Raw genomic sequence first — 17774 nt, forward strand, 5'->3', positions numbered from 1 at the left:
CTAAGTGCAAGATAATTTTCCTTGGTGATTTTAATATTCACAACTCAAGCTGGCTTCTGTTTTCTAGCCACATGGATCCAGCTGGATCGGATGCTGAGGCTCTTGCAATTAGTAATGATCTGATCTGACACAGATTGTTCATTAACTACTAGCATACCAGACAATCCTAACCACACACCACCACTTTTTTTTTTTTCATGAACAGTCCTTCCAAGTACACGGTTAAGACTGGTGGTCCTCTGGGTACCTCAGATCACAACTTGGTAATGGTCTCTTCTCCAATGGTGCCTTTGCCTTGCAGCCATTCTCAGCCTCATGTTATTTGGCATTACAAGAATGCAAAATGGGATGATGTGATATTTCTATTCTTCTTTTCCTTGGTTGGATTACTGTTTTAAATTTTCTGATTTCAGTGTTTACTCAGATCATGCCATTGAAATAATTCTTGCAAAGATGAAAACTTCTTGTTCAAACAGGTAGTTGAGTATTCTAGTCTCTTACCAAAGCTGTAACTTATCCGTCTACTCCCACCTCTGTTAAAACCTGATAGTTATATTATAACTTCAGATACACAGGAATGATATACAGGATATACAGGAATTTTGCTACCAGGAATAAGGAAGTGATTATCCCATTGTATAAGGCAATGGTTAGGCCACACCTTGAGTACTGCATACACGTCTGGAGGCCTCATTTTAGGAAGGATGTAGAGTTGCTAGAATGACTACAAAGAAGGGCAACAAGATTGGTGAGGGGAATAAAGGGGCGCTCTTACCAAGAAAGGCTTAAGTTCTGCAAATTGCAGCATCTGGTGACTAGGCACCTGCGAGGTAATTTGATTGAGGTGTATATATAAGGTCTTGAATGGTTTGAGCAGGCATCAGTGTTGATGGAATTCTTTTTATTGCTTGGATTACGAACCCGAGGGGGTCATAAATCGAGGAAAGACTGTTGTAGAATATATGTGTGGAATGCCTTTAGCCAATGGGTAGTTGATTGCTGGAACAGACTTCCATCTGTTGTTGTGGAAGTTGATAGCTTAAATAAATTCAAGGAAGAAGTGGACAAACTTTTGGAGTGAGTCGATGGGGGTGAAATGGGAAGGGTTTTTTTTTTTTTTTTTTTTTTTTTTGGCTGATGCTTTCTCGCATCATATGCCTATGCTAATAATAAAACTGATTTATTCGCTTTATTCTAGTTTTTTCACATATAACCATGAATATTGCTGCTGCTGCTGCTGTGTGCTATGACATTCTAGATAATTTTCTCACTTGCATTGTGGGAATTCTTCAGAAAAAGGAGGGCTCTATTTGTATTGGTGATGAGGGTACCTGTCTTAGTCAGCTAGAGGGATACTCTTAATAATTCAGTTGAACACATCAAGTGTTTTGGATAGCAGCTGAGAGGAAGTCAGACTTTTCAACCTGCATGTGAACCAGCCAATAATTTGAGGAACAAGTGCCATAAAATTTCAGTCTGCATGCACAAATCATGTTGAAGGTGTGCCTGCAGAATTTCTGTAATCGTTAAAAGCTGTGGCAGCCAGATATTAATTTTTGCTTTTCTTTGTTTTCCAGCACATATCAGAGAATAGCATACAGCAGAGTTAATACCAGAAGAGTTAAGATAAAAATAGTTCAACTTATAAAAGGAAAATCCAGTATAAATTTTGATGCTGATGTTTCAGACTATGCTCATATTGTACATTTTTGATTGGATTCACCAGCAGTCAGCTCAGAAATATTGTGTGAGTAAACAGTATAGTTAAATGCAGCCAATAGATTTAACTATTGGCCGCAACTTTTGCCCATCTCTGCTCCCACCTCTGTCCAAACCAGATAGTTCTGTTGTCACTTCAGCCAAGGATAAAGCTGACCTGCTAGCTTCCCATTTTTCTTCCAACTCATGTATTAATGATCTTGGTAAAACACCTCCCACCATTCAATGCCTCCTGTGGTCTTTTGTCAAAAGGATGTCAGAAGGATTTTGATGAATCTTGATGCTAAGAAAGCCCCAGGTCCCGATGGTATTTCTCCACTTGTTCTCAAAACCTGTGTTCCTGAACTTACTCCTATTCTTTGCCGCCTTTTTTCACTTTCTTATTCCAAAGGTGTTTTTCCTTTTGCTTGGAAATTTGCTCATATCCAGCCAGTTCCTAAAAAGGGTGACAAATCCCTCCCATCCAATTATCGTCCCATTGCAATTACTTCTACTCTTTCTAAAATAATGGAGAAATCAATTAACCGCCAACTCTTAAACTACCTAGAAACCTTCCGTCTGATCAACGATCACCAATATGGATTCCGGCAGTGTCGATCCACTGGTGATATTCTGGCTTGTGTTACCCATTTATGGACTAATTCAATGGAAAGGTTCGGTGAAACACAGGTATTTGCTCTTGAAATCTCAAAGGCTTTCGATCGTGTTTGGCATAATGGTCTTCTAAACAAGTTTCCATCTTATGGTTTGCCAACTGTTTTTAGTAATTGGTTATCCAGTTTTCTCTCTGATTGCTCACTGAGGGTGATGGTAGATGGCTCTGTCTTCTAACTTCTCAACTAATGCTGGTGTCCCTCAAGGTTCAGTTCTTTCTCCCACTCTTTTCCTCTAGTATATTAATGACCTTCTTCCATTGACTGGAAATCCTATCCATAGTTTTGCCGATGATAGCACATTGCATTCCACTTTCCATTTTGAGAAACCTTGTCCTGCTCAATCAGCTTCGACTTCTCGAAAATCTGCTACCAATTCCTTAAATGCCGATCTTCGGGTAATTCTCCAGTGGGGCAAAGACAACTTAGTTGATTTCAACCCTTCTAAAACTCAGTCTTGTCTTATATCTCACAAAAAGTATTCTTCTGCTCCTATGCTTATCTTTAGTGACACTCCGATTTCTCGGCAAAATGATATATCTCTTTTGGGGATTACCTTGATTTCTAATCTCTCTCTTGGCATAAGCACATTACAAATATTGCTTCCTTTGCATCTAAAAAACTTGGTTTTCTCTTTCGCGCTCAGCATTACTTTTTTTCCAAACGGCTGCTCACTCTGTATAAATTGCAAATCCGCCCAGCCATGGAATATTGTTCCCACATCTGGGGTGGTGCCCCCAAAACCTCTCTCGGGCTTCTTGATTCCATTCAGAAGAGGGCAGTTAGGTTAATTAATGATTCATCTCTAACAGAGTCTCTCCACACGCTCTCTCATAGATGTACTATTTTTGCTGCATGCCTCTTCTACAGATACTTCCATGGGCACTGTTCTTCTGAATTGGCTTCTATAATTCCCGCTCTCTCTTTCAAAACAGTCCGAACACGTGCCGCCAACATCCATTTACTGTCCAACTTCAAACTCACAGAACCAGAACCAACTTTTCATCTTCCTCGTTTATTCATTCAACTGCCGTTTTCTGGAACAACCTTCCTTCATACATATTTCCTGAAAATTAGTCTATAGAAGTTCAAGTCCAATGTCAACAGATATCTTCTTTCATCTTCTCAATCTCCAACCCAAGCACAGTACTAAGTAGTATAGGTTCTAATACCTCGTGTTTGGGGTTTACATTTAAAAAAAAAAAAAAAAAATTCAATAGTCTAATTTTGGCTAAGATATATGGGAGTAACAAGGCAAGTAATTGGCTTCAGTTGACTCTCAGTTAACACTATTAATCAGTGTAATTTTAGAAGTAATGGACTAGTTACTTTGCCTTTGAGTCAACCCACTATGCCTACAGTATTCAGCATCAAAAGGGCAACAATTTAATTTCCACTATTATACTGTATGTACTTGGGGTAATAGCAGTTGGCCTTTCATGACTAACTAGGCCAGGAATTAAATGAAATAATAATTCGTGAATTTGTAGAAGAAGGGTATTATTGTGTATCGAGAAAACTAAGTAAGGTTTGTAACTCAGAATTTTGGTCATTCCTCATGAATCTTTCAAGAATTAAATTGTCAGGCATTTTTAATTTTTGACTATAAATTTATTTATGAATAACTGAAAGATTTATGCTTTACACATCACTTTTTCCCCCCTCCATTTTAGATGACAAGGATGCTTGAAGACTTTGAAATTGAAGAGAAACCAAGGCATATATTGGAGTCCCATTGCCCTAATGTGAAAGTTGTTCATGCAGCTGTGACTAGCTTGGATGCAGAACATCATGTAAGAACACATTTTTTTTTTCCAGAATGTTGAAAGCATAAATAATTTTTCTGATTTTAAATATCTTTTGTGGTTTGAAATCAGTGTAAAATATACGAACAACTGAAAGGTATACTGACCCATCCAAAACAAAAACATTCTGATATGATTAGGAAATGAAATAATGATACATGGTTATCATCTATTAAAATAAAAATATGTGAATATATATATATATATATATTGTGAGACATTTGTGTCATAATGTGGATTAGAAAAAAGCAATAGGTTTTTATTGATACATATCATTTACAGGTATAGTATCGACAATGATATGTTATTTGGCAAAGTTTTTTATCAAACCTAAATGAGAGTGCAAGATAAAGGGAAACAAAAGTTACTTAATGATAAATTTCTATTACATTACAATAAACTATGCGATCAATCAGGTACTAGTTATGTATTCTATTAGAATAAGTAGTGACCTGGAGTGTGGGGTGTTGGGGGTTTCAGGGACGGATGGCAGTCATTCTGAAATAGGTGGCTATATGGGATGTGTTAGGGTAACTAGGAGTAGGAGCATGTATGCTTGCATGTATACCAATGCTAGAAGTATAGTAAATAAATTTGATGAATTTGAAGTGTTGGTCAAGACATCAAAGGCGGATATTGTTGGGATAGCAGAGACGTGGTGTCACCCAGATATAAGGAATGCTGAACTGTAATTTGGGGAGTACAATGTGTACAGAAAGGATAGACAGGATAGAAAGGGAGGAGGTGTTATGCTGTTAATTAAGAAAAACATAAAATCAAAAGAAGTGCATCTAGTTGATATAAATGAACAGTGCACTGTTAAGTCAGTTTGGTGTGACATAAGCACTGCGAAAGCAAAAATAAGAGTAGGAGTGTGTTATAGGTCTAATGAGTACAATGAACAATTGTACAGAGAAATAGTGGGCTAGTAAATCGGAATGTCTTATAATGGGGATTTTAACTTCCCAGATATTGACTGGAACTTGTGGGTTGGTCACTCACACACTAGTCAGACTTTTGTGGATTTATTGGATGATTGTTTTCTGCAGCAGAATTTGCAGATAAAGGAACCACTAGGTGGCAGTGATCATAGTGTACTGATGTGGGATTTACTTAAAGATTTAATTACCATCAGGAGTAAAGGAAAGGGTTTTTGCTTCCGTAAGGGTGAGTACAGTGGTCTCCAACAGTTTTTAAATTCTGTACAGTGGGATCAACTGACGATATTACCAACAGTAAATTCTAAGTGGGAAGCATTCAAGGAATTAATCGTGGATGCTACTAAAAGTTTCATACCTATTAAGAAATATTGTTCAAGCTTTAGGCTTAAATGGTTATCGAATGAACTAATGAGACTCGTAAAAGAGAAGAAAAATGCATCGGATGCATATAAATTATCAAGCGACTCAGAAGGCTATGGCAGATATAAGCTAGTCTGTAATCAGGTCACAAAGGAGGTTAGGCAGGCGAAGGCAGATTATGAGAAATCCTTGGCAAAAGATGCTAAGAAAAACAGCAAGGATTTCTTTACTTATATAAACTCTAAAAGGAAAGGGATGAATCTGATTGGTCCACTTGACATCGATGGTTCAACTGTTGATGATCCTACTCAGATAGAAAACAAACTGAATGAGTATTTTGCCTCTACATTCACACATGAGGAATTATTAAGGTTTGAAAATGGCAGAAGGTTATCAAATTTTAGCAGGATACTTAATGATTTTGTAATAACTGAAAGCAAAGTGGAGGAGAAATTGTTGAAGTTAAACATAAGAAAAGCACCTGGGGTGGATGGGATCTATCCAGTTATATTAAAGGAGGTGGCAAAGCAACTAAGCAAACCCTTAGCCATAATTATGAGAGCATCCTTGGACTCAGGGGAGGTTCCCACGGACTGGAGATGTGCAAATGTGTCCCCAATTCACAAAGGGAGATCGAAGAGTGACACAAGTAATTACAGACAAGTTAGTTTTACTTCTGTTCTGGGTAAAATAATGGAGTCAGTGGTTAAAGATGCATTGTAGGATCATCTAGACAAGACTGCAGCAATAATTCAGACACAGCATAGGTTTATTAAGGGAATGTCTTGTCTGACAAATTTGATAGGATATTATGATGTGGTTACAAAGGAACTGGATGCAAAAAATAATTTTAATATGATATATTTGGATTTCAGGAAAGCTTTTGATACCGTTGTGCATGGAAGACTATTGTACAAATTGGAGCAGAATGGTATTAAGGGTAAGTTGCTACAATGGATAAAAGGATGGTTAAGTGGGAGAAGACAGAGGGTGGTAATTAATGGTTGCTGTTCTTCGTGGACTAATGTTATTATTAGTGGAGTCCCACAGGGTTCGGTGTTAGGTCCACTGTTGTTTTGTATATTTATCAATGATATTGATGAAGGTATATCAGGCTTAATGTCGAAGTTTGCAGATGATACAAAGGTTGGCAGGGTTGTTAATGGCAGTGTGCTACTGCAACAGGATCTAGATAATTTGGACAGATGGGCTAAGAAGTGGCATCTGAAGTTTAACCTTGGCAAATGCAAAGTACTGCATATGAGTAGAAGTAACCCCAGAGAAACGTACCAACTGTGTGGTACTACACTTAAGGTGGTAAAAAATGAAAAAGACCTGGGAGTAATTGTGCAGTCAGATATGAAGTTTTCTGAGCAATGTAGACAGGTTGCCAGGGCAGGTCATGGGGTTTTGTCAATGATATATAGGAATTTTGCTAGCAGGGTGAAGGAGGTGATTGTCCCTCTGTATAAGGCAATGGTCAGGTCACGCCTTGAGTACTGTGTACAGGTCTGGAGGCCTCATTTTAGGAAGGATGTAGATTTACTTGAGCATGTACAGAGAAGGGCAACAAGATTGGTCAGGGGAATGAAGGGATCCTCTTACCAAGAGAGGCTTAAGTTTTGCAAATTGCAGTGGCTGGAGACCAGGCACCTGCGCGGTGATCTGATTGAGGTGTATAAGGCCTTGAATGGGTTTAGCACGCTGAATTCAGATGGGATCCTTCCACTTGTTCAGATTATGAACGTAAGGGGGCATAAATTCAAATTAAGAAAAGACAGATGTAGAATAGATGTGCGAAAATTTGCCTTTAGCCAGCGGGTGGTTAATTGCTGGAACAAACTTCCATCTGTCGTTGTAGAAGTTGACAGGTTAAATAAATTTAAGGAGGAACTGGACAGGCATTTGGAGGGAATGGTGTGTGTGTTTTTTTTTTTTTTTTGGCTGATGCTGCATAAGCTCATACACTTGCTTTCTTGCATCACATGCCACTACTACTACTTAATGAATTTAAAGGGATAAACTATTCTTGCACATTACGTAGGAAATTATACAGAACAAATTTGTATCAGTGTTATGTTTTATCCCAGTGTTATTGTTTAATTTCATTTAAAAGTGACTGAGTTAAATGCAAAAATTTAACTGTGAAATTGCAATTTTAATTTATTGTAATAGTAATTTCCCCTTTAGCAAATTTTATTTCTTAACTTACAGCCCACCAAAGTCTAAGCTTCGAAAAGAATCCTAACACATCACAGATAAGAATTCAGTGTCAATATTGTGCTTGTAAATAATGAGTATTAATAATAACCTGTTTTCTTTTTATTAATCCACATGGTATAAAAGTGTCGTAATGCATTGGAGCATTTGATGTTCAACGACTCCAACCAGGTGCGTCGTTGATAGTGGCGGGACTTATCCACAACCACAACATCGCGGTGTAGGTCAATGTCGTGGTGGGTTGCCCAAACGTGTTCGGCAATAGCTGAGTGCTCCACATCTGCTAAGTGGATTGCTCTTTTGTGTTCGGAAAGGCGTTTTTCGAACTGTCTCCCAGTTTCCCCGATGTAGCAGCTAGTGCAGTCACGGCAAGAGATGTGGTAGACCAATCCACTTTGTAGTAAGTTGGGGACCAGTGTTTTTACTTTAGAGGTGAGGGATCGTAATTTTCTGCTTGGGAGTTATACGCATTTTATCCCATGTGATTTTAAGACTCTACAAACCTGTTGTGATAGGTTTGGGTAGTATGGGATAAAGGCGCTCGCGGCTGAGTCATTACCTTGGATGTTTCTGTTGGTCATTACATGGCCATGTGTCTGTAGGTCACACCTGTCAAGGGTATTGATGGGATAACCACACCTCGTAAGATTCGCCTTGACTTTAGCAATTTCCATGTTTGCCAATAGCTGAGTGCTCCACATCCGCTAAGCAGTTTCCTCGTAAGTAAAAGGCTCTTCAAGTGCTAGACCTGAATAAATCAAGTGTTCAGTCCTCATATCTGTTTGTTGTGTAGTTTCTGGAACAGTGCTATCATGATAGATGATGCTGTCCAATATAGTGTTAATAATAGAATCTGCCCAGGAAATGGTCTCCCTTCTATCAGTCATTAAAATACCTGATGAAAATACCTCGCTGGGGTGAATTTTCTCAGCTACTATTTTGTAAGCCATGCCCAGGATTCACTATTTAATGTCTGCTCAACCATTTGCTCCCAAGCCGTTTTTTTTTTTTTTTTTTTTGTCTCTCTGTATTGTGTTAAAATATAGACGTCTGGCAGACTTGTGGAGTTCCGCCAAATGGTCCACTTCGTCGGCAGGTCTGTTACTCTGCTTAGCCCTTTGGAAGTTTCTCTTGGCATTCTTAAGACATCTTCTCAAGTTTGAAAGGTTTAAGGACCTCCATGGCACATAATTCCTGTTTCTTTTCTTCTTTTTAAACAATGCATCGCATACTTCCCTTATAAGATTTTGGACTTCTTCCACCTGGGACTGTGCCAGCAACACGGCAAGACTATTTAAAATCTTGGGTGTTATTTTCTCTTTCAGATTCCTATCAGATTTTTCCCATGTTGTGCCCTGAGTATTATGCCTGGGGAAATCGTGATGATCTAAAAGCAGGGGAATTAGTATCAGTATTGATACTAATTAAAAGTTATAACATTATGGTCGCTTGATAGCCAGGAGATATGTACCCTCCAATTACTAATGTGGCTACCACAGGCACTATTTGAAACTGATATTGATATACGATTGTCTGTTAGCTGTAACAAAGGTTAGTGGGTGTCCTGCCATATTCCAAAGGGTCAGATTCCTGATCAGAATAAATTCCTCTAACAGATCACCTTTTGGGTTAGAAACTGGGCTGTTCCACATCCTGGAAGAAGCATTAGCATCCATGCACACTATCACCCTCCTTCCAGCAAGTCTATGAAAAGCATTCTCCAAATAGTTTATGAAAGGTTCAATGGGTTGCTGATACTGGCTACATTGAAGGTAAGTTGAAATAAAATAAATCTGCCTGAAAGACCCTTCAAGGCAAGCACATGCCAAATGAGCCAAGCAGTTGAGCAAAGACCCCCAATTTTAGTTACAGTGATTGTAGGATCCAGAACAGCCAAGGCCGCCCAGACCATAGCTTCCACATTTCCTCCCACCACTGTTATCTCGGTATTAGATTGAACAAATATTGTCTTCAGTTCATCATTAGATTGAAGATCTACCAACTCTAATTGTAAATTCTCATCAACATCGTTGATGGGTATGTTAAATGAATTTTAAAAAAGTTCAAACATCTTTGAATTATTTTTAAAATCAGAAAATATCCAAAATTCCTGCAACAAACTAATATTTTGAACAAAATTTTCAGTGGAAAAATTACAACTAGGCATATTTTTTAGATAAATTATTGCAACGTGAAAAATGTGAAAAATTATTCCAAAGTAAAAAATTTTTGTTTATACTCCGGCACGATAACCAAGTCAGTAGAGTTTACAATAAATCGCTAATACACATATTTATTGTATTTAGTAGTCACGGGTTTGAACCCCGGTCCACTCAAGGAATGCGTGCTATGCACTGTTGCTCCTGACCACTGGGCTACGTCGGGCCTGAGTTGACTTTTAAATAACCACAGTTTTGTTTCAAATGCTTTGACATTATAATACAATTCATTGACAAGTTTGTCTTGTCCTTGTAGTTTCATATTAAGAAAACTGAGGTGTTCACATATATCTGTTAAAAAGGCAAGGTTCCACAACCATTTGAGATCTGCCAGTTCCAGAACAAGTTTCAATTTTTTGTTCATAAATAGATCTATTTTGATCCTAAGTTAAAAAAATCACTTCAACACGTTACCGTGATTCAACCATCATACTTCAGTGTGTGTCAACAAATCACTGTATTCAATCTCAATAGTTTCAAGAAAATTTTTGAATTGCCAATGATTCAGACCAATCTTGCGAATAAAATTTACTGTTGATATTACAGTTGACATGACTGAATCTATGCCCAAAAATTTTCTGCACAAAGACTGCTGGTGAATTATACAATGAAATTGCATTGGTTTTTTAATATCTTTACTCTCAAGGTATTTATGAAGCTGACCCATGAACCCAATTTTAGTTCCGACCATATTTTTAGCGCCATCTGTCATAACCACTGATAGCAAATCCCAATTCAATTTAAAGCCATCAATTGCTTCTGACACTCAAAAATATATTTTCACCTGTTGTATCTTTCAAGCTTTTTAATGCAACTAGCTCTTCAGTTGCTGCAAAATTTTGATTTACACCTTGGTTATAAATTAGTAATTGAACTGTATGGCTTGTGAATTCACGAACTTTTCTACGAGTTGATTTTGAATATTGGCTCCTAAATCTTCAATTCTTCTCGTTACAGTTGATGAAGATAAACTTACAGACACAAAATTCTTTACTTTCTCAGGACATACTTATTGAGCAATTGCCAAACAAATTTATTTTACAAATTCTCCATCTGTAATGGCCCTTCCTCCTTCGGCAATGGTTTAGGAAGCTCGAAAACTTAACTCTAACTGCAGATAAAATTTGATGAGTAAAAGTTCTAATCTTCTGTTGTTGACTTTGAAAAGTTTGGTTAGTCCTTGGAGTTTTTTCTGCTGCAAAGCTCCTTGAAAAATTATCGTAATTTTGAAGCATGTTTTGTGGTGTAGTGATGTTTCACATTATATTCCTTGAACATCAACAAGGCTTCATTACAAATAATACATGTGCAAGTATCATTGAGCAGTGCAAAAAATGTAATTAATTGGCCACCACTCATTAAAAATGTGACACTCAGCATCAACTTTTCTTTTTGTCGACATCAACTTGGATGTGATTTTTATGGAGTCACCAGAATAAATAAAAATACTCATGAATATTGAAGTAAGCACTGACCTGTCTTAAAATTTTATGAAATTTTTTAACATATAGGTTATTATTATATTCCTATCACGTGAAATTAATAATATAGTTTATTAGTATGTTTGCCTAATAAAATATATTATTATAATATAAAACTATTATTAATTATCATATAGTTTAATAAGGTGACTTTTCAGGTATCTTACCGATACCCATCAGACCATGCTGTGAGGAGAAGAAAAAGGGCTACAAATTTGAGTTTTTTAGGATATTACAGTTACAATAACCAATAATACAATTGCAATTACTAATATTACAATTTGCAAATTATGATTCTAAAGTATTAAGTTTTGTATTGCGGTTACAATAGAAAACAGGAAATTTAAGGTAATACAAAGAGATTAAATTCATACCTGCTAACAGCCTCCTGTTGCCGATGCTACCAGAAACCTTGTGCATACAGGCTGCCAGCAGTTAATTTATAGCAGAGGGATTAGCTCCATTAACCAATAGGATAATGTCATATTTTTATCCTGTTTCCGGAGTTCTTGTATAGTAGAACCAGCGATGACCTTTGCTCCCATACTCTGAACATTAGGGTTCATGTGCAGGCTGGTTCATGATCTTACCAATACCAATCATGAGACCATGCTGCTGGTGCCAGGTTTTATCCTAGATCCCGGATCCACGATAAAACCTTGTGTAGTGGAAGCCTAGGGTGACCTTGACTTTTCTTCCCCATACTCTGCACATCGGGGTTGGTGTTCAGGCTGGCAAGGGATTAGGAAATCCCTAATTACTGTTTAATGACAAGATTAATGGATTATTTTAGTGATGTTTCAAAGAATAGCTTTGAGTGGAAATAGCAGAATTTACGATCTAATTGAAATATCCACAGGCTGGATAAAATTATTTCGTGAGCTGGATCTGGCTCATGAGCCATAGTTTAGGTACCGCTATATTAGATTATGCTTTATTACATTTTGCTTTGTTTGCTTAGTGTAATTCAGTATTGTATTTACATAGTATTTACAGATTAGAAACAAAATTTAATTAAAATATCACTAATAGTAATAATAAATAACTAATTAGATTCTAAGTAATTTGAAGTCAATTTTGGAGTCTAGTAGCAATTATGAAAAAAAAAAACAAGAAAAAAAAACTAGATTATATATTATATGCACTCTAAGCAGTTCCTTTGAAAAGTTATATATATTAAGATAGGATTAATTTGTTTAAAACAATATTACATTTTTTTCAGAGACTGTACCTTAATGATGGTTCTGTTGTGTCTTACAAAAAATTATGTCTCTGTGCTGGAGGCAGGCCTAAGGTAAATTATAATTTTATTTTCTATAACCTAAAACACATGGTTCAATTTCTATATGACAGTCTGCTTATTTATTTGATTTGAATAAAAAATCTATTTGCTTCTGTGTTAAAGAAAAAATAGTAGTAGTAATAGAGGCATGTGATGCAAGAAACAAGCGTATGAGCTTATGCAGCATCAGCCAAAAAAAAAAAAAAAAAAAAACAATTTAACATAACCATTCCGTCTAAAAGTTTGTCCAGTTCCTCCTTGAATTTATCTAATATGTTGAGTTACATTTTTAAGTACATTTTTACACTCAAATGAAGAAAATGGAAAAATCAGCATGTACTTTTTTTTTTTTTTTTTGTAAGAAATACAGGCATACCTCGGTTAACGTTACCTCTGATAACGAAGCTTCGATATAACGAAGTCCGCAATTTCAAGCCCCATTTAACATAAAAAATATTCCAGTTTAATCACCTGAAATCTAAACAAACTGAAGAAATTACGGAAACCTTTGGGGCTTCTCGTGGTTGGTTCGAGAAATTTAAAAAACGGGCCAGGATTCATAGTGTAAAATTAACAGGAGAAGTTTCCAGAAAAACTAAAGGAAATAATTGAACGTGAAAAATTTCCACCAAATTTGGTGTTCAATGTTGACGAAAGCGGTTTGTTCTGGAAACGGCTACCAACAAATTTCTATTGAAGAAAAATCAGCTGCTGGGTTAAAAACAGCCAAAGACCGTTTAACGTTACTCTTTGGATCAAATGCCTCTGGCAATTATAAATTAAAATTGTTATTAGTTTACCATTCGGAAAATCCGAGGGCGTTAAAAGGTAACATAAAAATGAATTTACCTGTAATATGGAAAGCAAATAGAAAAGCGTGGGTTACCAAGGAGTTATTTACTGATTGGTTTGTTAACCACTTTTGTCCTGAAGTAAAACGGTATTGTCAAAAAAAACAACTTTGAAGAAAAAGTCTTTTGTTGTTAGACAATGCTCCGGGACATCCTACTGATCTTAACACGTTGTACACATGCATTCCTGTCAAAGTTGTGTTTCTTCCAGCAAACACAACTTCCCTGATTCAACCATTGGATCAGGGAGTAATAGCATCATTTAAAGCTTATTATCTGCGTCGAATATTAAGCAGTTTAATTGAACTAGAGGATAAAGAGGAAATGGCAGTTAAAACTTTTTGGAAGAACTACACCATTAAAAACGCAATTGAAAACATTGATAGTTCTTGGAAAGAAGTAACTAAGAAATGCTTACATGGAGTTTGGCGCAAAATATGGCCAGAAGTTGTACTAGAAGAAGAAAATAACATCCAAGAAATAAGAAATGAAGTTATCCAGATGGCTCAATCAATATGTTTTGAAAATGTCGATGAAGAGGATGTTAGAAATTTATTGAATGCAGAAGATGATGGTTTTTCAGTGAAAGATTTAGAAAACCTTGTTAGCAACGAAGACAAAGATAATGAAGACGAAGTTAAAGAAGTTCCTGCTGAAAAAGTGTTAACAACCAAAGATTTAAAAAGGTGCTTAAATGACATTGAAAACGTTTTAAATTTTTTTAGTGAAAATGATCCTGATATTAAGCGATCAGTGTTAAATGCAATAACTCCGTATAGGCAGTTGTTAAATGAAAGAGAAAAAAAGCATAAGCAATCAACTTTAGACTCATATTTTAAAATGTGATTTCACTTTGTGTGTAAGTTGACTGTTTATTTAATAAAACTTTTCTTTGTTCGAAAAAAAAGCTTTTCATTTTCTTTACGTAGGAACGTATCCCTATTCTGGCCATGGTATTTTTACCTCTGAAAATGAAGTTTCGCTTAACGAAGTAATTTCGTGGAACGCATCCTGTTCGTTATTCGAGGTATGCCTGTACTTCACACTTCATGAGGTCCACTTGTAAAAAAAAAAAAAAATAAAATAATAATAAAAGTCACTTTATTCAATTAGTCATGTGTCTTGTACTGCCAGTCTTGTACCACTTATTTATATTTATGCTGTTTATTTCTCCAATTCATATGGGTTTGTGAAGTTGCATGACAATTTAAATAGCAATTATGAGGAAATAAAAAAAAAAAAACGTGATTGGAGTGTGAGATAAGAGTGCTACGAAAGTAATGCCTTCTGTTTTTTTTCTCAGAAAATTTAATTCCTACAACTATGCATTTTACATCAATTAATTCTCAATCATTAATGAACACACTGTTATTTTTCCACAAAGTCACTATCATTTTTCTATGCACTTCCACCATTTCTGAGTCAGACACTGTATTCCAATCCTGTAAAAGTCCTTACTCTTGCTCTGGTGGGCTTTGTAAACACTGTGCTTGATCTGATCATTGTCCACAGGGTGCATCCTTTAGCGGGTCGAAGAGGTGATAGTTGGGAGGTGCAAGATCTGTGCTGTGAGAGGAGTGAGGAAGAACAGTGCACCCCAGTTTTGCAATGTCTTCCATCGTGCACAGACTGGTGTGGGGTTGTACATTGTCATGGAGAAGAAGAACCGCAAAGTTTTTGTCTGGTCCAACTCTGTGGATGCAGGCTTTCAACTTTTTCAATGTTTTCACATATCGATCTGAGTTGATTGTGGTGCCACGCTTCCAAGGAGTCCACAAGCAAGACCCCATCTTTATTTCAAAACACTGTCGCCATGATGTTAACAACAGAAGGCTGTCTTTTGAACTTCTTGCGCAGTGAATTTTTATGGTGCCACTCCATCGACTGTCTCTTCATTTCAGGGTCATAACGACGGACCCAGGTTTCATCACCTGTGACTATGTGTGGAAGAAAAACCTCTCCTTCACTCTCATAGTGCTGGAGAAGTTCCGTATAGATGACTTTCCAGGCTTCTTTGTGCTCATGTGTCAGCATTTTTCAAGACCCACTGGGTGCAAACCTTGTTTTAGCCTAGTTCCTTTATGATGGTTATCACAGTAGGTTTCCCTTTACCTACTGCATTACACAATTTATGTGTCATGATGTGGCAGTTCTCTTTGGTCAGTGTGTCGATCTGGCTCTTGTTGTCTGTTGTCACTGAGTTAGTGATCGGCCACTTTGGGGTTTGTCAACATCACTTTCCCCACTCTTAAAGTGTCTTACCCAACATCTAACTGTACTCACATCTACAGTATTGTTACCATAAACATTTTTGAGATGCGTATGGATTTTAATAGGCATCACTTCTTCCTTGGTAAGAAATTTAATCACCGCTGTTTGCTTGATGTGTATATCTGTAATAACTATCCATTGTGTTGCACTCACGAGACCGATCATAGCACCACTCGGTGAACCTATAAATCTCTAGTGACCACTCACTGACACCCGAAATGATCTGTGGCACCACATTTGAAAGCAAAAAATTAGAGGCATTACTTTTGTACAGGGTTATTTGAATCTGGGAGGAAGGAGATAGGGAATATCAAGACATACAAGCTGAAGTTGTTGATTTAGTATTTACATGGAGAGAACTGCGACCACAAGAAAGCTTCACCGTTGAATATGGTGGAGCTACCACATCTATATGGCTGCGACAGGTTTGGCAGATCAGCAGCTTAAATTTATTGCCTTCAATAGAAAAAGAAGCCTCAAAACTAATAAGCTTAGACGTGACACAGCTGATCTTATTGGTGGTATCTGTGACACCAATAAGCCTGGTGATGACATATATTAAACTAGTCACACTCAGTATTATGACATTGTCAGGAAAAATTGAGGAGTGTGTGGACATCTTAAAGGACAGAAAAATAAGTGTACTTGGAATAGGAAATGGGTGTAGAGAGTTACAAGAAGGCTATTACCTATATCGGTCTGGGTATGATGTAGCAAGAAAGGGTGTAGCCATCATTATAGATCACAGGATTAAGGAAATACTGGAGGTGAATAATAACAGTGACAGACTCATGTCAATTAAACTGCAAATGAATGACAGCGAAACATTGAAGATAGTACATTGTTTTTTTTCCCGCACTGCAAACTAGTTGTGAAGAAAATGGAGAAGCTGGAGTTTGAGAACAAGCTCAAAGAGAACATCACAGGTGGAGATATAGCTATCGTGGGTGACCTGAACGTAAAAGTCAGAGTGTAGAGACAAGGACTAGAATACATTATGGGTCCACATGGTTGGGGACCTAGGAATGATGATGGTGACAGGCTGTTGGATTTCTGTTTACAGAACAGCTTGGTCATAGGAAACACCTGGTTCAAGAAGAGAAAGAGTCACAAAGTGACAAGATATGGTTGGGACAGTCAACAGGAATCCCTCTTTGACTATATACTCGTGGATAAAGAGCGACACAGAAGACTAGTGGATGTCAAGGTCGTTCTTAGTGTATCCTTTGGGTAGTGATCACAGGTTAGTTGTTGGAGTTTTAAGATTCCCTAAATTGAAGAGAATCAAAATAACGAGAGAGAGAAAGAGAGAGAGAGTGAGAGTTCTACGGGTGTGGAAGTTGAAAGAAGAGGAAAAAAGGGGGCAATGTTCAGAGAAGAGTTCAGGAAGGTTGTATCTAAGACAGTGGTGAACAGTGTGGAATCAGAATGGAAAGCATTCAAAGACTGTATAGTAGGACTGACAAGAGCAGGCTTACAGAAGGACAAGCAATAGAAGGAGATGGAAAGAAACCTCGTAGTGGAATGACAGGACAAGAGAGGCTGTGAAAATCAAGAAGAATGCATTCAGGACCTACTTCCAGAACAGAAATGATGGGAATAAAGAGAAGTATGAAACCATGAAGAGAGAGGCCAAGAGGACAGTTAACTAGGAGAGAAGACTGTGGTTGGAAGAATGGAACGAAACTCTAAGACAAGATATCAACTTAAAAAGACGCTATATGGTATGGTGAGGAACAGGAGAAGAGATGGTGAACAGGGTAACAAATACTTGATTGATCAGAATGAGAACCTAATAACCAAGAATGAAGAGATAAGAGAAATATGGAAGAAGTATTTTGAAATTCTGTTGAACATACAGGACAGCCAGCAAAAGGGACAAAGGCAGGTTGATTATAAAAGAGGGGATGAAAGGGAAAATATGGAGAGAGACCAGACAGATTTGACATGGAATGATGTAGTGCAGGCATGG

The 17774-nt window shown here is 37.1% G+C and overlaps 1 protein-coding gene across 2 annotated transcripts in view; it reads left to right on the forward strand.

Moving 5' to 3' along the window:
• Pyroxd1 (pyridine nucleotide-disulfide oxidoreductase domain 1) overlaps positions 1 to 17774 on the forward strand; it is a 143968-nt gene that overhangs the window by 22967 nt on the left and 103227 nt on the right. For both annotated transcript variants that reach the window (XM_090387499.1, XM_090387500.1), the window contains exons 3-4: positions 4046 to 4165; positions 12621 to 12692. In XM_090387499.1, the coding sequence (XP_090243625.1) occupies positions 4046 to 4165; positions 12621 to 12692 (192 nt within the window). The remainder of the gene's footprint in view (positions 1 to 4045; positions 4166 to 12620; positions 12693 to 17774) is intronic.

Source organism: Mastigoproctus giganteus, chromosome 13 (assembly GCF_048544385.1).
Source record: "Mastigoproctus giganteus isolate SK-2022 chromosome 13, ASM4854438v1, whole genome shotgun sequence".
NCBI lineage: Eukaryota > Metazoa > Arthropoda > Arachnida > Uropygi > Thelyphonidae > Mastigoproctus > Mastigoproctus giganteus.